Below are 25,075 nucleotides of genomic sequence, written 5' to 3' on the forward strand. Positions count from 1 at the left end.
CTCCCTCCAACACTTGAGTCTTCATCAGGCCCTGAGCTCATTTTTTTGTTAAGTCCTCTATACCAAAGGAGAAGAGGACAACAGAGGATGAGATGGTTGGATGGCATCACCGACTCAATAGACATGAGTTTGAGCAAGCACCAGGAGATGGTGCAGGACATAGAAACCTGGCCTGCTGTAGTCCATGGGGTCGCAAAGAGTTGGACAGGACTGAATAACTGAACAACAGCAACAAATCAAAAGTTACTATGGACTAGTTTATACCATCTAGAATTTTCAGTGGTTTCAGGGAAGGAGAATAGGAAAGATTTAAAAAAGAGAGAGAGATGGGGAAAGTCTTTGGAAGTGATGGGTATGTTCATCATCTTGGTGTGATGGTTTTATGGGTGTATGTGCTGTGCTTAGTCGCTCAGTTGTGTCTGACCCTTTATGACCCCATGGAGTATAGCCCACCAGGCTCCTCTGTCTATGGGGATTCTCTAGGCAAGAATGCTGGAGTGGGTTGCCATGCCCTCCAGGGGATCTTCCCAACCCAGGGATCAAACCCAGGTCTCCCAAATTGCAGGTAGATTCTTTACTGTCTGAGCCACCAGGGAAGCCCAAGAATACTGGAGTGGGTAGCCTATCCCTTCTCCAGGGCATCCTCCTGACCCAGGAGTCAAACTGGGGTCTCCAGCGTTGCAGGCGAATTCATTACTGGCTGAGCTACCAGGGAAGCCCCTTATGGGTATATAAATATGTCAAAATTGATCAAACTGTACACTTTACATGCAGCTTATTGTATGTCAGTTATACCTCAATAAAGCTGTAAAAATATAAAGGAAAAAACTCAACCTTACCTTGATTGCTAGTAATTTAATAAAGGAGGGATCTCCTATAATAGTTAATTTGAATCCCCAAGAAAAAGAGGAAACGCTCTTCCAAGGAGGAGCTGCTCAGCACTTGAAGAGGTTGCTGGTAGTGTTGCAGGGAGAAGTCAATTCTGACTCCATGTTGGAACTGTTTCCTTGACTTGCTTTCCGTTGTTTTTGTTATTATAATCATACATAAAGTCCTACTTCAGAGAATTCTGCCCCTCTGCCTCACTGTTAAGTGAAAGTGCCTTTGTTCATAACCTTGTCCACCTGTAAATTGCAGAAGAAAGAAATTAACACATCCCCTTGCCTGAGGCTTGCCATTCTAGGAGATATTTGCAAAATTAATGGCCTTTTTTTTTTTTTACTTTGTTTCCTCACCTACCACTGCCCCCGCATCTCTGATCCATAAAAGAACCTGGTATCCACACCCAGAACAAGATGGTTATTTTGAGATGTTGCCATCTTCTGGATCAACCAGCTTTCCAAATAAAATTCCTTGCCTCAACATCTTGTCTCTCAGAGTCCTTGGCCTGTCATGTGGCAAGCAGAGTGAACTTGGACTCTGTAACAGTAGCAAGAGCAGCAGCTCCAAGAAAAAGTTCCAAAAGCTATCCCAAGGAGATTAGAATGGACATTTCCCTGATGGACATAACTCAGGGAGATATTCCCCAACCCATCCCCTATATCTCAAGAAAAACAAATTCACAAGGGGAGAAAAAAAAGTTCATTGCAGTTTTAAGTTCTAGCATCCCTATAGGATAACAAAGAACTAGGAACCAGGGCTCCTGAGTCTGATCCTACCTGCAAGTTCTCTCTATCCCCAGTGCCTGGCACTTAATAGACCCTCTTCACATCAGTGTAATAAAGTTATGTGACCAGACAAAGGAGGTGAACTGCACATCAGAACCAAGTTTCAGATCGAGGGCATTCAAAAACATGGTCAGGGGTTCAAACCCCATCAGGGCGCACCAAGTTTCACCTCCTCTCATGCATACACCCCATCTGGAGAAGGAGAGAGAAGTGAAGCAGGAATAGTCAGTTAAGTCCCTACTGAAGTTCTACTAAAGAGACAGTCCAGGAGGAAAGACAGGAACATTAAGACTAGGGTTACTTTGAGAAAAAAAGATTTATTTATGAAATCAAGGAAAATTTCAGGGCTTGAGTTGTTGGGGTAACAGTTTATGGGGTTGTATAAAGGGAGACTGCTTAGGAAGACCCATGGCTGGAGAAGTTTCTACTTCTGTGTTTTAACATCATTGACCATTCCCACAGTTCAGCCATCCTGGGATCAACTTCCAGGAACCCCAGAGGAAGCCAAAGGCGTGACTTCCATTACCAGAACTGTTTCCTGACTCGAACTTAGCAAAATGATTTCCCCGTCCCTGGACGCTTCTCTCAGCAGTCTCTTCATTCTTCCCACCCACACTGCATATACAACAAGGAATGTAATATTCCTTTTCTATTCTGTGGTAACTGGAAGGGCAGGAAGGAAAAGAGAAGTTCTGTTCCCCTTAATAGAAATGACTTTGACCTTCTGATGCTCTTTTGGCAGCTGCACCCTTTTTTTCCCCATCAGTTCCTCCCCTCTTCATTCTCCCAACCTTAAAGCAGTCCTGTGTCCATCCGCATAAACCCTGAAACTGACCTCATCTTCTCTAGGACCTAATCTACATAGCTCCCCTTCTCCTGGCCAAACCCTGGAGACAGGCTCTGCAGCCCTGCATGGCCCCCGGTCTTCCACGACAGCCCCTCCCCACCCTTCTCTCAGCCCAGTCAGTTTTTACTGCCAAACCGCTGCCGCCTGACCCAGTGTAACCCAGCAGGGGGCGGGCTGAGAGAAGGAATTGGGAGGGATCAATGTGGGGGCCACCGAACCGCAGTTCAGATATTTGAGTAACTGACCGCCTCCCTCTCACCTAGCGGTCTGACTGGTGGAGGGGTGGGAAGGGGCGGAGACCCAGGGGAAGTGACCCAGAGATACATTTTCATCAGTCTGAGGACAGAACTGGAGGGAAGAAGCCAAAGCTGAGTATCCCTTCATCCCGTTTCCAGGAATCAGACTTTTCAACCCTCTTTGCACCTGGGACAAAAAACAGTGACTTCATGAGACCAGGCACCTCAAATCTAGATACCTAGTCTAACATATGATCAAATAGTTTAGACTGTACATACTGAAGAAAATCTAGGTCTCTCAATCTCTTCTTCTTAAAAAAGATAGTGGACTGAGGAGTCCCAAAGTAGAAAGATTAGAGCTGTTCAGTCAGTAAGAAACAGATGTTAGAGAAAGGAGGAGTGTCAATACCCATTTTTACAGAGGGCTGTTTTTCCAACTGTGAGAATGCTGTTTTTCAAACTGGGTCTTGACTCATTAGTGGATGTAACCAATATGTTTTGATGGAATATAGAATAGAATAGAAATAATAAGGGTAAAAAAAAAAAAAAGGAAAGAAATAATAAGGGTAAATGGAATGAGGTTCGTGACATTGTACAGGAGACAGGGATCAAGACCATCCCCATGGAAAAGAAATGCAAAAAAGCAAAATGGCTGTCTGGGGAGGCCTTACAAATAGCTGTGAAAAGAAGAGAAACAAAAAGCAAAGGAGAAAAGGAAAGATAGAAGCATTTGAATGCAGAGGTCCAAAGAATAGCAAGAAGAGATAAGAAAGCCTTCCTCAGTGATCAGTGCAAAGAAATAGAGGAAAACAACAGAATGGGAAAGACTAGAGATCTCTTCAAGAAAATTAGAGATACCAAGGGAACATTTCATGCAAAGATGGGCTCAATAAAGGACAGAAATGGTATGGACCTAACAGAAGCAGAAGATATTAAGAGGTGGCAAGAATACACAGAAAAACTGTACAAAAAAGATCTTCACGACCAAGATAATCACGATGGTGTGATCACTCACCTAGAGCCAGACATCCTGAAATGTGAAGTCAAGTGGGCCTTAGAAAGTATCACTACGAACAAAACTAGTGGAGGTGATGGAATTCCAGTTGAGCTATTTCAAATCCTGAAAGATGATGCTGTGAAAGTGCTGCACTCAATATGCCAACAAATTTGGAAAACTCAGCAGTGGCCACAGGACTGGAAAAGGTCAGTTTTCATTCCAGTCCCAAAGAAAGGCAATACCAAAGAATGCTCAAACTACCACACAATTGCACTCATCTCACACGCTAGTAAAGTAATGCTCAAAATTCTCCAAGCCAGGCTTCAGCAATAACATGAACTGCAAACTTCCTGATGTTCAAGCTGGTTTTAGAAAAGGTAGAGGAACCAGAGATCAAATTGCCAACATCCGCTGGATCATGGAAAAAGCAAGAGAGTTCCAGAAAAACATCTATTTCTGCTTTATTGACTATGCCAAAGCCTTTGACTGTGTGGATCACAATAAAGTGTGGAAAATTCTGAAAGAGATGGGAATACCAGACCACCTGACCTGCCTCTTGAGAAACCTATATGCAGGTCAGGAAGCAACAGTTAGAACTGGACATGGGACAACAGACTGGTTCCAAAAAGGAAAAGGAGTACGTCAAGGCTGTATATTGTCACCCTGCTTATTTAACTTCTATGCAGAGTGCATCATGAGAAACGCTGGACTGGAAGAAACACAAACTGGAATCAAGGTTGCCGGGAGAAATATCAATAACCTTAGATATGCAGATGACACCACCCTTATGGCAGAAAGTGAAGAGGAACTAAAAAGCCTCTTGATGAAAGTGAAAGAGGAGAGTGAAAAAGTTGGCTTAAAGCTCAACATTCAGAAAAAGAAGATCATGGCATCCGGTCCCATCACTTCATGGGAAATAGATGGGGAAACAGTGGAAACAGTGTCAGACTTTATTTTTCTGGGCTCCAAAATCACTGCAGATGGTGACTGCAGCCATGAAATTAAAAGACGCTTACTCCTTGGAAGGAAAGTTATGACCAACCTAGATAGCGTATTGAAAAGCAGAGATATTACTTTGCCAACAAAGGTCCGTCTAGTCAAGGCTATGGTTTTTCCAGTGGTCATGTATGGATGTGAGAGTTGGACTGTGAAGAAGGCTGAGCGCTGAAGAATTGATGCTTTTGAACTGTGGTGTTGGAGAAGACTCTTGAGAGTCCCTTGGACTGCAAGGAGATCCAACCAGTCCATTCTGAAGGAGATCAGCCCAGGGATTTCTTTGGAGGGAATGATGCTGAAGCTGAAACTCCAGAACTTTGGCTACCTCGTGCGAAGAGTTGACTCATTGGAAAAGACTCTGATGCTGGGAGGGATTGGGGGCAGGAGGAGAAGGGGACAACAGAGGATGAGATGGCTGGATGGCATCACTGACTCAATGGACGTGAGTCTGAGTGAACTCCGGGAGTTGGTGATGGACAGGGAGGCCAGGCATGCTGCGATTCATGGGGTCAAGAAGAGTCGGACACGACTGAGTGACTGAACTGAACTGAATAAGGGTAAATATTATTTCAGGTATGTACACACAGGATGTAAAATGTATTTCTTACTTTGGATCATAATCAAAGTTTGAAAGCAGCTATTTAACAGGGCCATTTGTGATCAAAAAAGAATGAAAAGATTCCTTCCCCATGCCCCTTTTAGAAGAAACAATGACACCCAACACCATCCTGCCTCCCGCTTTATTCTCCATAGAGCTGGCTTCCACCCACACCTCCTCTGATGTCAACCATGCTGATTCCAGGGTTCGGGTTCTCAGGTCTGGGGTCCATAATGTCAGGTGAAGCTCCACCCACACCACCTCCAGTGGCAAACCCACCACCCACCACAGCCTGATGGAGCCTCTGCCAACCAGGATGCTCTGTTCCCTGAAAAAGGAAATTCAAGGATGAAATGCACACATTTCTATACCCTCAGTCTCTTCCCACCCATGCCAAGAGGCTAATGATCCTCACCTATCCGGACTGGAGAAGATAGCCAGCTGCCTGGGGGTCGGGAGAAAGAGAGAGGATGACTACACTTTGAATGAGTGGTGGGGAGTGAAGGAGATTCCGGAATCTGCAGAATCCCACTCTAGGAAACAACCGTGCATCGCTGGCCCACCACCACTCATCTTTCACTGGCTTCTCTCCACCCCAGACCCTAGGAAAGTCACTCAGCTCCTCTTTCCCATCTCTTATCCCATAAGTCAGGCCCCTTCAGTCTATCTGCTCGCTGACTCCTGACTGCACCCAGGCATTCTCCATATCATGTCTTCTCAAGTGACCTCACCTCAAACAGTCTATGCCCCCACAAGATATGTCCCACTCTACCTCCCTAGTGTCAGCTATCACCTGGGGCAAAAGGAGACTCCAATTCCCATCCTTAAGTCCCCTTTCTCCCAAGCTCCTTCCCTCATCACCCTGAGCCCATAACTCACAACAGAGAGATCCCATATTCTTCAGGACACAGGTTGCCTCACTCCTGTATGCTGAGGATTCGCAGGAGGATATTATACACATCCTGTTCCATATAGCCCTGTAGGTGGCAGGAAAGAAACAAAAGGAGATGAACAGAACATGAGAGGGAGAGTCTGCAGTAGAATGCAACTTACTATGTGCCCTCACTTAGTAGTACTTCTCCATAGCTGTTTCCTAATCTTCACAAGGAAGATAATGACATTGACTTTTCAGGACTGCTGTGAGGGTTACAATTGTGAATACGGAGCAAAGCACCAGGTACAAAAATAAATGTTCAATTCTTTGTAGTTATTATTGTTCCTCATAAAGGAGCAAGCCACCCACCTCTTCTTCCTTGGTGAGGGATAAGCTGGCTTGGGAGGAAACTGAAAGGGCATGTTCTGTGTACTAAGTTGCTTCAGTCGTATCTGACTCTTGTGACCCCGTGGACTGTAGCCCACCAGGCTCGTCTGTCCATGGAATTCTCCAGGCAAGAATACTGGAGTGGGTTGCCATGTCCTCCTCCAGGGGATCTTCCCAACCCAGGGGTCAAGCCCTCATCTCTTACATCTCCTGCATTGGCAGGCAGGTTCTTTACCACTAGCGCCACCTGGGAAACTCCCCAAGAAAGGGCATGCTGCTGCTAAGTCACTTCAGTCGTGTCTGACTCTGTGTGACCCCATAGACCGCAGCCCCATCAGGCTCCCCTGTCCATGAGATTCTCCAGGCAAGAACACTGGAGTGGGTTGCCATTTCCTTCTCCAATGCATGAAAGTGAAAAGTGAAAGGGAAGTTGCTCAGTCGTGTCCGACTCTTCGAGACCCCATGGGCTGCAGCCCACCAGGCTCCTCTGTCCATGGGCTTTTCCAGGCGAGAGAAAGGGCATAGGGACAGGAAAAAGCCTTTCTTTCTTCTCCGAAGAAAGGGCATAGGGACAGGAAAAAGCCTTTCAGTCAGTCAGAGAATTGGAAAGGAGGGGCAAACACCTCTTCCCTTCACATTCATACTCTTGATCTGCCTCATACTCTTGATCTGCCTCATGAGGTCGAGAAACCTGGTACTGGAACATTTAAAGTCCAGCTTTCTGAGAGATGACGTCTTTGCAGTTAAGAGAAGAGGCGCCAAATGCAATGCCCCCTGCCCAGCTCTCTGCCTCTACCTCCCCCCAGGCTCACCTGAGCAGCATTCAGCAGATGCTTCCTATAGGTAGAGATGATCTCTTCATGGTTCTTCTGGGAATCCTAGGAGTGAGCATCAGTGGGAGGTCATGTGACTCACCCTCCTCCCCCAAGCATGAAGAACAACAAAGGGAAGGGATCAGCTGTGGCAGGTGGGCTCCCTTGGCCCCTGAGCGCCTCAGCCTAGACCACTGCCTGGCCGGGCCTCTGGATCCCCAGAATCTCTCCCACAGACACATCACTGCCATTCTGCACGCTCTTCTCTAGCAGTGCCCATCTCCCGAGGACCAAACATACCTGCAGCTGTAGAGCAAGGCGAGCATTATCTCCCCGAACAGCTAGAACCTCCTCTGAAAGCTGCTCCAGCTTCTTCAACAATTCCTTGATCTGAGGCCAAAAGGAAATGAAGGGAATCAATGAGGCCCCAGTCATTTCCCACCCCAGGACCACTCAAAGTCAAGGTCAGTTGCCATTTATTGGGTATTTAATATCTGCCATGTGCTTTTACACACATTGTCTCATTTAATCCTCAAAACAACTCTTCTAAGAAAAACAATACTTCTCTGAGGGAAGTATTATCATTCACGTTTTGTAGATAAGGAGCCGGAGTTAAGTAATTTGTTAAAATCACACAGCTGATAAGTGATGAAATCAAGATTTGATTTTGAATCAAGATTTGTCTGAATTCACAGTCCACACTCTTAGCTCCTTACTGAATCCTGACTGACTTCTGGCTGCTGACCACTGAAGGAAATGGAGATGAGTTTTTGTGGTTCGTGAGGTTGAGACACAAATGCAGTTAATGATAACCAGCTGTAATAGGAATGGTGGCAGGAATGGCAGGAGTAGCTAACTTTTACTGGGTTTAGCCATTTGCCATGGCAACCCACTCCAGTATTCCTGCCTGGAGAATCCCAGGGACAGAGGAGCCTAGTGGGCTGCCGTCTATGGGGTCGCACAGAGTCAGACACGACTGAAGCAACTTAGCAGCAGCAGCAGCAGCCATTTGCCAAAATTTTTTCTGAGTATTTTAAATGTAATATCTTATTTAATGTAATCCTCATAACAACTGTTATTATTTTCATTTTATATATGAGAAAACTGAGGCTTAGATAACTCACCCAAGGTCAATCAGTTTGGGTTTTTTGTTTGTTTTCTGTTTGGCCACTCATGGCATGCAGGATCCTAGTTCCTAGGCTAGGGGTTGAACCTGTGCCCCTTGCAGTGGAAGCTCCAGTTCTTAACCACTGGCCCGCCAGGGAAGCCCCTCCATCAGTTAGTTTTGAAATTGAAATTCAAATGCAGACAATCTCAATTAAGAGCCCACTACACTATTTTCTTTTGCTCATTTGTCTAATCATCTTCAACACCAACATAAAATTCCTTCTTTAATTAGCCCCAGCCCACACTGATTCCTATTCTATATAACGTTCCTTCTACATTTATGTACTTTATATTCTGTCAAATGTAACTCCCTATAGTTTTTAATCCTTCTAAATTTGATCATGTACACAAATTTTAATAAGTCTGAACTCACTCATTGCACAAGCAGTTCTAGAATTACTAAATTCATTTGTAAATTGTTTTTTTTAGAATTCATAAAAACATGTCTTTTAGAAATATATACTTATATTCACTTTTGGAGCAATCACTAGGAAACTCGAGTATCTAACACAATGGTTTTCAAATTTTTTCCTCTGCATGGCACCCTCTTTGCCAATGAAACTCTTTTGTAGAACCTACTCTGATTGAGGTGAGAGGGGAGCTTCAGAACCCTGAGTCCCAAGTTTTAATACCTAAGCTCCCTTCTCTCTTGAATTTATACCTTACTTCCAATTTTCAACCCCAAACCCCCTCAGACCCAGGAGAACATTGTGTGGTCCCTGCAACTGACTGGTTCTGCTTGGGCTATTCATCTAACTGGCCAAAGATAGTTTCAAGTTGTGCGTGCCTGCCAAGTCGCTTCAGTCGTGTCCGACTGTGCGACCCGTGGACTGTAGCTCGCCAGGCTCCTCTGTCCATGGAATTCTCTAGGCAAGACTACTGGAGTGGGTTGCCATGCCTACCTCAAGGTGACCTTCCTGACCCAGGGATCGAACCCGTGTCTCCTGCGGCTCCTGAATTGCAGGCGGATTCACTACCGCTGAGCCACCGGGGAAGCCCCAGTTTCAGGGCCACAGACCCTAAGCACGCAGAAACCGTCCCTGATATTCCCTTCGGCTGGCTGGCCTGCCTGCTCACCTTAGCCTCCTTGTCCTGGCAAGCCCCGATGAGATGCTCCACCTTCTCTTTGAGCAGTTCCGCCGTCTTCTCGAACTGTTCGGAGCGTCCGCGCATCTCGCTGGCCTGGCGCTCATGCTCCGCGGCGCGCGCGGCCAGGTCCCCGCTCCGGCGCCGCTCCTCTGCCGCCGCCTCCCGCAGCCGACCCATCTCCCGGCAGGCCGTGTTATACTTTTCCAGCAAAGCCTTTAGCTCCTGGCCCCAAGCCTGGGCCTGGGCCACCAGGGAGCCCCGAGTTTTCTCGTGCTGCCGCAGGCTGGCCGCCTCCCGAGCCCTCAGCTCCTCCACTTCCTCAGTAGCTTGGTAGAGCAGCTGCTTTAGCTTCCAGACCTCCTGGCTCTTCCCGCTCATCGTGGCCTGAACGGCCCGCAGCTCTTCCTCCAGCTTCCCCAGGTCTTGCTCCAGAGCCGCCACCTGCGGGGAGGCCGAGGCCTCTGAGGAGACGCCTGGCTCCCCGCGGCGGGAAGGGGAGCCCCGCAGCTGCTGGTTTTCCTCTTCCAGCCGAGCCAGCCCCTGCTGGGCCTCGCGGTGCCTGGCCACCAAGGCACTGATGCAGGCCTGCAGGTCTTCGAGGGGCTCGGCGGCTGCGCTCCGTGCACTCCCCTGGCCTACCAGGTCTGGGGGCAGGCAGTCCCACAGCCCCTGGAGGCCTCTGTTCTGGGAGGCCAGGCGCTTCCGCAGCTTCTCGGTGGCCTGCTTCTCCAGGGCCAGTTCATCTGTCAGCAGCCCCACACTCCTCCGCAACTGCTGTAGCTGGTCCTGCGCCTCCGGCCTGGGCACAAACTCCTGCTGTAGCCGCTGGCTCAGGGACTGCAGCTCCCCCTGCAACCGCTGCCGCTCCCGGCCCAGCTCCCCCAGCTCCTCCAGCAAGTTACTGTTGCTCAGTCTCAGGGCGGACACTTCCTTCTCCAGCTGTCCCCTGGCCTGGCCTCCTCCTGGCATCTGGTCCCCTCCAGGAGCCCCTAGAGGCTCTCCCGGGGCCCCGGGGACCCTTTTCTCCTTTTCTTCATCCTCTTGGGTGATGGTCCCTGGGAGTGCCTTGGGTGCTTCCTCTCTGGGCTCCTGGGCAGGGGCCTTGGGTTTCATCTGCAATCCTGCTTTTGCTCGATCCAGTCTCACCAGCACCTGCTCCAACCTGGCCTCCATCTTCTCCCAGGCAGCTGCTGCAGCCTCAGCCCGGGGTGTCCCCAGAGCTCCCTCCAAGACGGATCTTGATAAAGCCCCCCGGGCTGCATCCTTTTCTCGCCACACCGCAGCCAGCTCCTCCCTCAGCTGTAGCAGGAGCTGATTCATGGCTGCTGTGCCCACTGGCTCAGCCACTGTGCTTGTGGGTTCAGACCCTGGAGCCTGGGGCCTCTCCTTCCGGCCAGCAAACAGCTGGTCAGTCTGATCAAGGCGAAGGGCCTGCCCATCACTGTTGGTCAGTTGCTGTCCCGTGGTTTTCCCTACAGTTTCAGACTTTGGGCTCTGGGGTGGCTCCTGTTCTTCTGGTTGGGACCTTCCCTGGGTTTCATACTGGATCTCCCCTGGGACTGAATCCTCAGCCTTCTTGGAAGCTAATACTGGGTTGGCTACCGCTGCAGCTGTGGCCTGCTGATGCTTCTTCAGCTCTTGTATGTGCTTAGCCAGCAGGTTGAGGGCACAACCCTGTTCCATGCCATCTCCTCCATGCCGGAGACTAGAGCCCTGGTTCTCTGGAGCTCTGGGCTCTTGGGACAGGAGGAGCCCCAGCTCCCGCACCTGTTCTTGAATCTGATTCTCCAGGCCCAGGTAAGCTGTAGCTTGAGCCTTGCATTCTTCCGTCTTTCGCAGCAGCTCCTGCTCCAACTGAGAAACTTTTCTCTTCTCCTCTTCATACTTCCACTTCCACTCCTCTGAACATGGATCCTCGTCCTCTTCTTCCTCCTGCTCCTCCTCAGGCTCTGCTCTCCATGGGCTCTTAGGTGGAGCACCCACCTGAGGCTCAGAGGGAGAGGTCTATGTAGAAAAAGGAACAGTGACATCAACCCAGGCAGCTAGCCTTTCTTCTCTTAGACTGTCTCGATGCCCCAATGATCCCTGCCTGGGAGACATCCCAGCGGGAAAGACTGGGGTGGGTCAGAAGCAAAAGGAGGAGGTGCTTAGGGTCTTACCTGGGATGCAGGATTCAGGTGTTGAACTGGCCCCTGACCTACATGAAAAGACATGGGGGAAATGAGAGAGGAGACAGGGCCCACAATCTAGCTTCAGACTTTCTCTGAAAGGAGTGGCCCCTCAGTGTTCATCCTTAACCACGCGTGTCTTTCTGGTGCCAGAAGCCACCTCTATTTGATGGATCCCTAAGTAGCCATCAGTGTTGGTTCCCTGTCCCAGAGATATGTTGGCTCATTTATTTGTTTCACTCATTTATGTATTGGACACTGTGCCAATAAGCACTGTTATAGGTAGAAACCAGGAGCCAATGGTGAGCAAAACAGAGGAGGTTATCTGAGGGGGTTACAGTATAGTAGGGGCAAGAGACAGATTGACCATCAAATCACACAAACAGATGTACAATTACAACTCATAAATGCTAGCAACAGTGCTAGCCAGAGTTGCCTTCAGGGAGAGACAAGGTTGCATTAAAGAATTTTGTGACCTTGCTTTTGGGAAGTGGGAGTCATCTCATAGCAGAAGCAATAAATAAGTAAATTCTCCACTAAAGTGACAGTTATTTATCACATGGATTGTTTCCATGGAAACAAATGGGATTCTAAGAAGCTTCTTGGATTCTAAGGCTATCAAGGAGCATCTTGGAGTCACAAAAGCGGATTGGCTTTACCCCCTCGGCCCTGCCGGTTCAGGGCCTGCCGCAGCAGCCTCCACAGCGGCCTGTCTTGTGTGCGTAGGGCATAATGCAGAGCATCATGCCCCGTGCTGTCCACTGCCCCCGCATCTGCTCCATGGCTCAGGAGCAGTTCAGCCACCTCAGCACTGCCTTTTTCACAGGCCAGGATCAGAGCCGATCTGTGGGGTGAGACAAATCTGAGCATAGGCTTTTCTCATGACATCCTGGAGTCCTGGTTTCAAAAAAAAACAAAAAATAAAAATCCACTTGCAAGGTCAGCTCTCACTCAGTGTGGTCAGGAGAACCACAGACTGTCACCAGTCAGTGACAAAGCATTAGGCCAGACCAGACCTGTTCAGATGTCATTCCAGGAACTGTGACATCAGAAAGCGGGGAGCCCATTTGAGGGGCTCCATTTTCATCTGCTTTATATGTTGAGGTTCTATATAAGTTCTTTACTGGGTAAACAGATTCTATGTCTTAGAACATAGGTTGAAAGCCAGTCAATTAAAATAGTGGTTCCAGGAGTATTAATTCTACTTCCAGAGTCATCTATGCCAGAAGGATGGCACTGGCAGCAGTAGAATAAGAAAGTATAAGGAAAACATTCTTAACTCACCAAGAGGAAAACAGTGAAGCCCAAGCAGGGCTCTTCTGAACCACCACTGGGAAGGAAGGAGGTTCCCAAGAAAACAGAGACCAATCTCCCCATCTCACACACACACACACACACACACACACTCTTTGCCCAGTGGCTCCTTTTTAGATTGTCAGGGTCGGGATATGGGATGGGATGATAGAGGGCTCACTTGTCATTCTTGTCGGTGACATTGACCCGGGCACCTCTCTGCAGCAGCTGTGAGCAGATAGCTGCGTGACCACCCAGCGAGGCAATCATCAGGGGTGTACGTCCATCCTGCACAGATTGTGGGAATGGGGTTCATGAGCAGACAGGGGAACCAGGGCTTCAGGACGTCCTACCAACTCCCCTGTTCCCACACCTCTCCAGGCAAAAGCGCCAATCCTGGGGCTAAATACTCCTTCTCAGAGGGTTGGAAACTCTCCAGAAGATAAGCCTTAACCTCTCTGTGGAAAAGGAGGAGGGGCGAGGGAGAAGGAAGAAGAGGTGGTGCCTCACAACCCCTGGTCATGGAACTTGGCTAATTAACTTCAAAGAAAGTAGCAGCCTCACCATATAGGGCCCTGCCAACACTCACATTATCCAGGACGTCCAGGAAGGCTTCATGATCACACAAGAGGAGCACACTTGAGGCACAGCCAGAGGAGGCTGTGGAGGGTTACAGGATGATTGGGTTAAGCAGAAGCCAGAAGGGCACCTCTCAGACCATGATGCAGGACCCTCTCCAACCCTTTCAGCAGTTAACTCTGGCCTGCCCTTCCCCCACAAACGTTATTCTCCCCTCCCTCCTCACCTTCTGGTCCCAGCAGCCCCATTTCCCACTAGTCCCCTGGCACACACCTGCCCAGTGCAATGGACTACGATTTTCTGCATCTACAGCGTCTTCATTGGCACCATGCTGCAAACAGTCACAAAGGGAAGCAGCATGGAGCATGGTGTTAACACTGTCATCTCCCACCCTGTTGTATCTGTTGTATGACCAGCTTTCATCATACTATAGGGAGGGGCAGAGGGATCATGGCTTTGGCCAACTACTAGGCAAGTCCAATTTATTCCTTGCAGACTATAGGCAGCCTTGAACTTCAGCCCTGGTTGATAAACCTAGGGCCTAAGAAAAATCAGATTATAGGTAAATAAACACATTAAGGACAATAACGCCTGAGTCCATGTCTGGTACTTTAGGATCATAAATGAGAATCTTGGAAAGAGCTAGGAAGAACAAAGCAGAATATCCATTGGCACAATGGCCTGGTTGAACTGGGCCTTTTGAAATTTGAGATGCTTATCTCTGAACTTTCCACATGTCATTTCACATGTATATTTCTCTTTGTACTCCAAGACTACAAACTCCTCAAGAACAGACAGCAGACTTTGGGTTTAATATGAACACCTCTGCCATCCTTCCACCCGCCCATCATCACAGCAGTCAGTCTCCACAGTGGCTCTGCCAACGGTGAAACTCGATACACGCATACTGACTGACTGGGTGTCAGTGCCTGGCAATGCTGCTTTTTGATGTGCCCTGGAGGGCAACATTAAGCTGGGTGCCTGCACATAGCAGATATTAAATAAATACCGACGAATTAATGAATGAGAGATGACCAGCTCTCTTACTGGGGATGTGAGGGGTACATTTGACCAAATGTTGCTGGTGAGTACAAGACAAAGTCAGGAGTCTCTGGGTCCACTTCTTCCTTTCAAAAGAGTAGTATCAGGGGTCTCTCTTACCTGCAGCAGGACCTTGACACATTGTGGCTGGCAAGAAATGGTGGCCAAGTGCAGGGCAGTGCTTCCTAGAAACAGAAAGAAGCAGAGAAAGGGAGTAGGTGGCCCCATGGATGCTGATGACTCACAGGGAGAGAAGGCAAGAGACGCACAGATAATCAGAGGGAGATTAGAGAGAGAAACTCTCAGCCACATGGGGCCAGAAATTCCTGTTCCCCAAGTGCCTGGTACCCACAGTGGAGGTGGGAGTGAGAGTGAGGTAGGCCCAGCTTGCAAGGAGGGGAACCCCTGAAAGCAGGCTGGCTGGGACTTACAAGGAGAGAAGCAGGGGGGACTACAGCTGAATGCCCAGCAGGGCCCAGGACTGCCCTACCCCAACCCCTCACTGCTGCTATAAAGGGAAAAGCAAGCAGCATGGCCCAGTGCTCAATCTAACTCACCGTCCTCATTCTTGCTGTTGATGTCAGCCCCATTGGCAAGTAGTATAGTCAGACATTCTGTCAGCCCTTTGGAGGCAGCCAGATGAAACCTGCCAGAGTCAAGGCCGGGAGGCAGAAAGATAAAGGGACCTCATAAAGATGAGGAATAGTTTTACTCAGTTAGTCATGTCCAATTCTTTGTGACCCCATGTACCCCACGTCAGCTTCTCTGTCCATGGGATACTCCAGGCACGAATACTGGAGTGGGTTGCCATTCGTTTCTCCAGGGGATCTTCCCCACCTGGGAGAATCTTCTAAGCCCTGCCTGCTATGCTCCATCAACCCAAAGCCAATTCCAAAGGCAGAAAGGAAAGCTCTGTTAGCCTGACTTTCTGAGAAAGAGAAGACTATGTAAATGGCCTACTGTTATAACGTCAGAGGAGGCCATAAGCAAAGGTAGAAAGAAGAGCTATGGGTCTTAAGCAATCTGAGTATCTCAAGGTGTCCAGGGAACACATAATTATCTGTCACTCTGAGCCCAATACCCTTAGCAGACTGGAAATGTCACAGAAAGAGTGGGCCAGAGCAGAGGGCTGGACATTTGCAGGCTGACTTGGGCAGAGATAAGGAATAATATCCCTCTTGTACTAATCACCTCTTCCAGCCACATGATGCTCATGGCCACCACTGTACTCCTAGTGTCTCAAGCATACATACCCTCCAACTTGTGCAATGAAGAAATACCCTACTTAGTGTATGTTTCAGTTTTCCATTTATTTCATGGCTTTATTCCTTTCTCGGTCAGTTTTGCTGATGTGGGTCTTGCGGTGTAAGGACCCCAAGGACAATCTCTACTCCCACTTTGTGCAGCACTTGAGAAGTAGTGAAGATTTATTTATATACTTGCTAATTAAGACAAAAAAGGGCTCTGAAGTTATAGATGTTTCCTAGTCTTACATCATATTCAGGTTTGAGGTTTTTAAAGAGAACCACATACCAAGGGGGAGAAAGAAATGGCAACCCACTCCAGTATTCTTCCCTGGGAAATCCCATGGACAGAGGAGCCTGGAGGGCTACAATCAATGGGGTCAGAAGGGTCAGACACGACTTAGCAACTGAACATGACACACATACCAAGGTGGGGATCAAGAGGACTTACTTACGGGGACTGGCCGTTTGAGTCTAGCTTAGTGGGTCGGGCAGATTTCCTGGAGGCCAGGGCAGCCACGCGTCCCACGTCCCCCCGCTGCACTGCCTCCAGCAGCTTCTGATCACGGCGGTTCCATCTCTCCACCTGGACCAGAACAACACATTGTGAGAATCTAAGAGGTTGGGGTAGAGCCGAGGAAGAAAAAAAAGATGGTTAGGAGGCCAAGCAAGGGAAAAGGGACATCCCTGAGGTCCTTTCAGTGTTCCACAAGTCACTCTCCCTAGGTCATTGAATGCTTCATAGTTGGGCCAGTTCAATATTCACCAACTCACATGCCACTGAGGACTACTGCCAATTACTGCCGGCTCTGGACCAAAAGGGGCTTGGAGTACTGAATTAAAAATCATTGTTTGAGTCCTGAATGCTAGTATTTCAAATGTCTTTTTTTTTTTTTTTTTTTTTTAATCAGCATTTTGATTATTTTTAGATGCACAGCCTCCGAGCAGTCCTAGCCTTGACTCCTTCCCTTTTGGTCGTTAGGGCTTGCTGGAGCAAACTGAACCAAACTGACCATTCCAGACTTGGGTTCACCTTGCCTCTCAACCCCCTGTGCTGCTCTGTTTTTTGTTCTCAGATATTTGAGAAATCAGGGCACCTAGCTTTGGGTCACAGTTAGGAGCCTAAGTACCTAGCCATACCATCTCTACCCATTGGCTTTGGGGTGCAAAACTTGGAGGAGAAGCACAAAGTTTCCATTTTTCCCTTCTCATACCCAGGCCCTTTGGCTAGTCCCTCTTCCCCTTCCCTGGCAACACCAACCAAAAGGCCAAGATAGGTCTTCAGCTATGGAGGAGGCAGAAGAGACAGTTGCCCTCCTCCACCCTGCCATCCCTCCTCATTTTCCTGGCGGAGAGCAGCTGTTCCAGACAAGAGCCACACCTGGGCATACATTGTTCTACTATGCCAGCTTGACTCTTTCAGGTGGTGGGGTAATTACAATAATTGAAGTATTACAGGGCATGAAAGAGCTGTGTAAAAGCACCCAGAGCCAAAAGCCTAGAAAAGCCTTGTTTGGTCCAGAGAAAGGAAAGGAGGAAAGGATACAGAAATCTGTGGAATGGTGAAAAGAGCCCTAGGTGAATATTTGTCAGCAGGCCTAAGTTCAGGGCCTGGTTTGACCACTTCCTCAACTATGTGACCTAGAGTAAGCCATTGAACACCTCTAACCTGTTTCCTCGTCTATAAAATGAGGATACTAATTACTACTTCACATGTTGTATGAAATGAGCTAATGTATATAAAATCTGTTTGTAAACTGTAAAAAGCCTTACAAGTATACGGCATCCTTATAAAAAAAAAAAACAGGCAGTGGTGGGGGATTGGTGGTGGTACATTGCATTTTACAAGGTGTGATCGAAACAAGAAAGAAGCTATAGGAGGTGGTGGGGAAAAATAGAGTCTCTGGAAGCCAGCTCATTTTCAAATACTGTTTACATAGCCAGGGCAAATTATTAATCAAGAACAGGAAAGATTTTAAATGCCTACACCATAAAATTATCTAAGGTAAGTGGATCCTGAGGTAACACTCCTGAGGTAATTCCTCGTAGCCCTTTTAAGTGCTATTTCAATTAGCCTCTCAACGTTCCTGGAAAGTAGTTAGGGCTGATATTATTTTATCTAGTTGACAGAAAAGAAACTGAAGTGCTCTGAGGTTAGATAACTGTCCAGGGGCACACCACAGAATAGTGGTAAAATTGAGATTAGAACCCAGGCCACTGGATGCCCTATCTTAGTTCTCACCACCAGGTCATATTAATACAGAGCTATGGAAGGTTTATTTATTTTCAAATAAACAGTCTAAGACCGCCTCCAGGGTAAAGCCACCCACGTTCAGACACTAATCCTGGCAAGAGGAAGAGTCTCCAAGCAGGTTAATTCTCAAAGGACAAAATAAGCAAAATGACTGCTCAACAGACTGAGATGTAATAACACATTATCCAATGTTCCCTGGGGGCTATGTCACCCTCAGAAAAGGCAGAGAGCTAGAACTACACCTCCACCACAGGACACCACCATTAACTGACCTCAATCTGAAGTTCTCTGTTTAAAATTATGATTCTAACACTTTCTATCCTTGTGAACTAAGGCATGTAACAACTTCTCTGAACCACAGTTTCCTAATAAAATAACACTATATAAGGCACCTAGCTCTGTCTGTCACATAGGAGGTACACAATAAACATTAGTCCTAATCGCTATCCTTCTCAAACTTGCTGGGCACATTTTGGATGTTCCTGGGCTCAGAATTCTCCATCCAGGGGAGTGGGAGGAAGGGCTCTTGCTCCTTCTGGCCAATAGTCAAGCTGTATAGATGGTAATGGTATATCTTAGTAATGTAGATAATTCTCTTTCCAGCTAGATAGTTTTAAAATCTATCCCATTTACTTTCTATAATCTTGTTATACCAAGAAGAATTTAAAATAGGTAGAAATTCTTCATGGCCAAACCTCTGCAGAGCTAGGGTGAAGAAGAACAGAGGGGAAACTCCCTGGCTGTCCAGTGGTTAAGACAGCATTTCCAATGTAGGGGGCATGGGTTCAATCCCTGGTTGGGGAAGCAAGATCCCATATGGCTGCATGGTGTGGCCAACAAAAACAAAAACATGGAAGGATGCCTCTGAATCTGAATTCCAAGATCTAGTCTATTTTTCACCTTGGGAAAGAGGCACTGAATAACCATCACAGCCTCAAGGGAGCAATCACCAAATTAATTAGTAGACTTGAAAACAAGGATAAGCTTTGTATTTCTGTAGCCAAGACTAGGGGTGCCTTTGTAGAAGTAATTGCGGCCTCTTCTTATCTCTGGCTGTGTGCCCATGAGCGTCCTATGAAGATGAAACATGCCAACAGTAGAGAGAATGGCTACCGCTGTGTAGGATGGATGAATGGAAATGGTTTTGCTGCCCTGTAGAAACCAGGAGTTGACCCTCAATCTTTAAAACGCAATTGAGGGACTTCCATGGTGGTCCGGTGGCTGAGACTCTGTGCTCCCAATGCAGGGGGCCCAGGTTTGATCGCTGGTCAGGGAACTAGATCCCACATGACAACGAAGAGTTCACATGCCACAACTAAAGAACCTGCATACCTCAACAAAGATCAAAGATGCCATATGCTGCAACAAAGACTCGATGCAGCCAAATAAGTAAATAAACCCTTTTTAAAAAAATAATAAAATGCAATTGACACTTCTCTAACCTGATTCAGTGCCTACTGTTTAAAGCTATTTTCTGGTTTACTTCCTACATAAGCAGAGTAAGCTAACATGGAAGACACTCCTTGGGACTAAAACAAAATGAGCTCATAGGAGTTACGTTTTTGTTTGTTTCTTGAACTTCCTATATGTATTCTGGATGACTTAGATTAATTTTTAAATGAGCACTGATCCTTCAGTTCTCATCTCAGTCTGAGGGTACACTGAACCCAGGGGTTGGAGAGAGGATGGAAAGGGGCAATCTTCTGCCATGACTAGGAAGCTAGGCTTTGGGAGTGGTCAGGAAGGCTGTGACACTACTTCTCTGACAAACTGGTTCGGAGTGGTTAGCCACCCAGGGAGTGGAGGAATTTATCATGAGAAGTGTGGGGAAGTTTCATGAGGAAACAATTTACAGCTTAAACTAGTCTATTTTCAATCTTATTAGATCCCTACCCTGACTGAGGAAACAGTTTTTGTTTTTGTTTTTGTTTTTCCAGCTAAGTAGTTCTAAATCCATCTAATTTGCTACCTATAATCTTGTTGTACTAAGAGTTTAGAATGGGTAGAAATTCTTCATGGCCAAACCTCTGTAGAGCTGGGATGAAGAAGGACAGAGGGATGCTTTCCAGTTTCAATATTCACTCCATTGTTCAGTCCAGCTTCCTGAAAAGGAGGCATGGACCAGCAAATGGAGCATCAGGAAGAATGAAACAGTTTCCCCATTCCTAAGGAGAGGCAGACTCCACAAACCTGAAAGGGAAGAGCAATGTGGAGGACTTTCAGTAACTAAAGAAGAGTCCATGTGAATAAGAAAATCATCATGAGTTAAGACACTCTGGGTTGCCTCAGTTTCTGGTACCTTTAATAGTCATTCAATAATGCCTTTTGATTGGTTGATTAATGCATGGAAACTAAAGGGGAAGCAAACGTAAGCGGGATGAGAACAGGCCTCAACAGAGTACCTACTCTTGCCTCATAGCTTGCTTTCAGATTTCTGTGACCTGCTCATGCAGAAGATGAGCATTTCTCATGTTTGCTCAATGAATGATAACAGTAAGTCAAGTTAGGCTAAGCAATGTTACTACAGGTAGTTGGCCACATTACTTCTAAATGAGCCACCATCTCAGTGTCCACAGAAAATTTCATCCCCGATAGGAGGTCTGTCTGTAAGAGATCTTCAGAAAAGAAGCATCTATATCCTCCCTTAGCCACTCTCTTCTGTTGACTTTCTCCCTGTGTCCTGTTCTGGGAGAACCTCTGTTCTGGGAGTCAAGGGAGGGGATTGACTTCTAGGAACTCTCAGTGTGAATCCACTTTATCCTCTTCTTCTCTTACCATCACCGTTCCCCAGCTAAGTCAAAGGAAGCATATTACGAGCCCTAAACAACTGGATGAGGGTTTAGAATGAAGGAAGATTCTGGGAAGAAGCAGGCAAAAGGCCTTGACTGACCCAAGAACCTGTCTGATGACCAGGCACTGCAGTGAACTGGCCAGAGTGGAATCTTCGGACAATTTACCCATTCCTTGGGGAGCAGCCAGGCAACTGTGCCTCCTCTGGCAGTGCCTGTCAGTGTGGCCAGACTGGACTGCAAGATTAACCCACAGAGAGCAGGTAGAAAGAGATCGGGGAGCTGAACCACCACTGGACAGAGACGGGCAGAGGTTGAAGGGGGAGAACAGGAGAAGGCTGCTGCTATGGGAGTCCCAACTGGAAAGAGGTTTGGAGTGTTGTTGTCTGAGCCAGTGGTGGCGATGAGAGAATGGGAGTGGAAATGGTTATGGGGTAAGATGGGGACAAGGACAGAGAACACTATGAAGAAGGGGTAGGGAAGGCAGAGGGCTGCAAGTACTTGTTGGACTGAGAGCAAGGATAGGACCATAGAGGAGAGCAGGGTCGTGAGGATAGAGCAAGGGTGGGAAATGGAGTGTGGGGCGGTACTTGGGAGATGGAAAGGATCTTGGGGCTGAGCCCAGGCTGGGGAAAGGACAGACGCCTGATGGCAGTTCAGTACTGGGAAACAGGGTAGAAGTAGAAAACAGCGCCTTTACGAGAGAACCAGGGGCTGCAGGGAACATATCAGAAGTTGGGGTGTAGATTCTAGGAGGGCAAGAAAGGGTCAAGGGAAAGAACCTTGGGGAGGGCAGAGGTTAGGAAGGCAAGTCAGAGGCTAAGGGACGGGGTCTTGAGGAAGGCAGGGCTGGAGGGCTGCACTATGGAAGTGGAAGAGCTAGAAAGACGGATAGAGATAAAATGCCATGATGCGTGGAGTCGGGACTCAGGACTCTGTCACCACAGGGCTTGGACCCCAGCCCCATGCCCAGCCTCCCAGACATTTTAGCACATACCGCCACCTGTGAGCTCGAGCAGGAGAAGATGCGCTTCATGGCCGGGGCCGGAGCCACGGGGGGAACGGGGACGCGCGGAGAGCCGGGCCACAGGTTCCTGAACCCACAGGACTCGGCTGCAGCTGTGTTAGAGAGCTGTCAAATGCAGAACGGGATTCCGCCCCAGACCCGCCCCAAGACCTATCGCGTTCAATCAGAGACTAGAACCCGAGGGCTGGGCTTAAAACTCCGCCCCTCGCCCAGCCCTGCTCGGCCTTTGCGGAGGTCGAAGTCCTGCAGTCTCCGCCCGAGAAGTGGGCTTGGTCTCAAACCTCGCTCTCCCAAGCCGAACCCGCTCCCGGCTCTGACTTGCTCAATCCCAAAAGGGAAGCCACCGGCTCCAGCTAAAACTCCTCCCCTGGCTCCGCCCCTCCCCGCAGTTCCACGCGGCGGTCCCGCCCTCAAGCCCTGCCTCGGGCCCGCCCCTCCGAGCACCAACACAAGGTTCTCCGCGTCTGCTCGGATCTTAGCAACTGTAGCATTTAACCGCTCATGACGATTTGATTCTATCCAGAGACCTTTGCCAACTTAGTTACCTTTGCTTCCTCCCTCCATTCCGCGGCCCAAAACCCAGGCACAAAAAAGGGTTTGAAGAGAGCGTTTTGGAAACGGCAGGAGATTGTGGTACCGAGCCAAGGACTGAGCAGGATGACCCACCCCAACCTGAAGACGGGAGCTTCAGGCCTAATATCCTAACACATCTCTAAATTAGAAAAAGGCATAGGGAGAGGAAGGGTGTTTTGGTTTTTTTTTTAGCATCTCTTTCCACAAAAATACTCACAAAACTGTCTTCACTGTTTCCACTGCCCTTTAAATTCAGATTCTCAGCAGTTCGTGCTTGGTCAGTTGCAGCCAATCTACCTGTCTCTTCTCCTTCATCCAAAGAGAGCACACTCAAGTGCATAGGAAAGCCTACAGAATAAAGTTGAGTTCTCAATGTGATTTACAAGGTTTATTAGGAGCCACACCCTACATTCTCAAGTCTCATCTCTCACTACTTTCACAAATAGCCTAATGTGGAGGCTGTTCTAATCTACAGTTCCCTTTCCAACTGGTGATTAATCCTCCCTGGAATATCTCCTCTCACACTTGGTGGTCCTTCACACTTGGTGGCCCCTCAAGACATAAAAAAATTTTTTCTGTAAACTTTTAAAGTCCTGCCAACCCCACCTAAAAAAGTATGCCTCTTGTATGTGACACACTTCTTGTGTGTGACTGTTGTCCAGCAACAAGCTCTCTGTATTTGCCATTATTTGTTTACATGCTTGTTTCCCCTACTAAACTGAGCTCTTTGATGGTAGAGGTTGCATTTTATATTATTCCCATTGCCTAGCACATATTTGGAGAAGGCAATGGCACCCCACTCCAGTACTCTTGCCTGGAAAATCCCATGGACAGAGGAGCCTAGAAGGTTGCAGTCCATGGGGTCGCTGAGGGTCGAACTTCACTTTCACTTTTCACTTTCATGCATTGGAGCAGGAAATGGCAACCCACTTCTGTGTTCTTGCCTGGAGAATCCCAAGGATGGGGGAGCCTGGTGGGCTGCCGTCTATGGGGTCGCACAGAGTCGGACACGACTGAAGCGACTTAGCAGCAGCAGCAGCACATCAGTTCAGTCGCTCAGTCGTGTCCCACTCTTTGTGACCCCATGAATCACAGCACGCCAGGCCTCCCTGTCCATCACCAACTCCCGGAGTTCACCCAGACTCACGTCCATCGAGTCAGTGATGCCATCCAGCCATCTCATCCTCTCTCGTCGGTGCTTAACGTCTTATGAGTGAATAAACAAAGTAATGAATGAAGGAACAAAGGAACAACAATAAGAAACATTGAGCAACACCTTTCTGTGTGTCTGAGGCAAGCTTGTTGTTCTACAGTTGCTTCTCAAACTGGCTGTGCTTCAAACGAAGAGGTAACAGGCTTATAGAAGAATAGATTGGAGTTAGAGAAAGTCCCATCCTGGAGCTGAGCAGCAGAGAAGAGAGAGATCTCTAGGTGGAGAAAAATATTAATCGTGGAGAGAGAATGAGATGAACCAGTCTTTGAGGATATCCATCTCCCTTTGTGGGCTGACTCGGGATAAGGAGGGGAAATCTGTCAACATAACCATGGCCTCAGTCCCTGACCCAGAAACAGTGTGTTCCATAAAGGTTGATGAAATGATAGCCTATGTGCTGAGAGCCACCGTGGATCCTCCAGCTACAAAATAACACCAGCTTGCCACAGAATGGTTGTCCTGCCTGACATTGCTTTGCCAACAAACGTCCGTCTAGTCAAGGCTATGGTTTTTCCAATGGTCATGTATGGATGTGAGAGTTGGACTGTGAAGAAAGCTGAGCGCCGAAGAATTGATGCTTTTGAACTGTGGTGTTGGAGAAGACTCTTGAGAGTCCCTTGGACTGCAAGGAGATCCAACCAGTCCATTCTAAAGGAGATTGGTCCTCGGTGTTCTTTGGAAGGAATGATGCTAAAGCTGAAACTCCAATACTTTGGCCACCTCATGTGAAGAGTTGACTCATTGGAAAAGACTCTGATGCTGGGAGGGATTGGGGTCAGGATGAGAAGGGACAACAGAGGAAGAGATGGCTGGATGGCATCACCGACTCGATGGACATGAATTTGAGTGAACTCCGGAAGTTGGTGATGGACAGGTAGGCCTGGCGTGCTGCAATTCATGGAGTCGCAAAGAGTTGGACACGACTGAGCGACTGAACTGAACTGAACTGAATAAGCTAGAACAGCCACTGTTCTCAGGGTTACGCAACAAAGACAGAGACATGGTCTCTAGAAGCCTATTGCTGAAGCAGCCATGTCCCTTGAGGATAACAGAAGAACCCTGGGTGTCTAAAGAAATCTAGTCAATCGGATTTCTACCTTTAGAACCTTAAGTTAATCACCTAATTATCGTCTTTCTGGACTTGAGGGCTTATTTCAAAGGGGATGAGGCATAGGGTAAGATTTAGTGGCAGGAGATAATAACACATAGGAAAACAAATCTGGA

At 47.9% G+C, this 25,075-nt stretch overlaps 1 protein-coding gene across 1 annotated transcript; it reads right to left on the minus strand.

Annotated features, from left to right (window-relative positions):
* Window positions 1–1,973: 1,973 nt before the first annotated feature.
* Window positions 1,974–22,346, minus strand: ANKRD35 (ankyrin repeat domain 35). Its single transcript, XM_070367025.1, has 14 exons — window positions 22,036–22,346; window positions 16,451–16,581; window positions 15,309–15,397; window positions 14,872–14,936; window positions 13,984–14,041; window positions 13,721–13,791; window positions 13,313–13,419; window positions 12,498–12,682; window positions 11,830–11,867; window positions 9,659–11,674; window positions 7,715–7,804; window positions 7,415–7,480; window positions 6,221–6,318; window positions 1,974–5,669 (listed from the first exon to the last, which is right to left on the minus strand). The coding sequence occupies exons 1-13, from the start codon at window positions 22,072–22,074 to the stop codon at window positions 6,259–6,261; spliced, it is 3,015 nt and encodes a 1,004-aa protein (XP_070223126.1). The 5' UTR covers window positions 22,075–22,346; the 3' UTR covers window positions 1,974–5,669; window positions 6,221–6,258.
* Window positions 22,347–25,075: the final 2,729 nt, after the last annotated feature.

Source organism: Bos mutus, chromosome 3 (genome assembly GCF_027580195.1).
Source record: "Bos mutus isolate GX-2022 chromosome 3, NWIPB_WYAK_1.1, whole genome shotgun sequence".
In the NCBI taxonomy this organism is placed as follows: Eukaryota; Metazoa; Chordata; class Mammalia; order Artiodactyla; family Bovidae; genus Bos; species Bos mutus.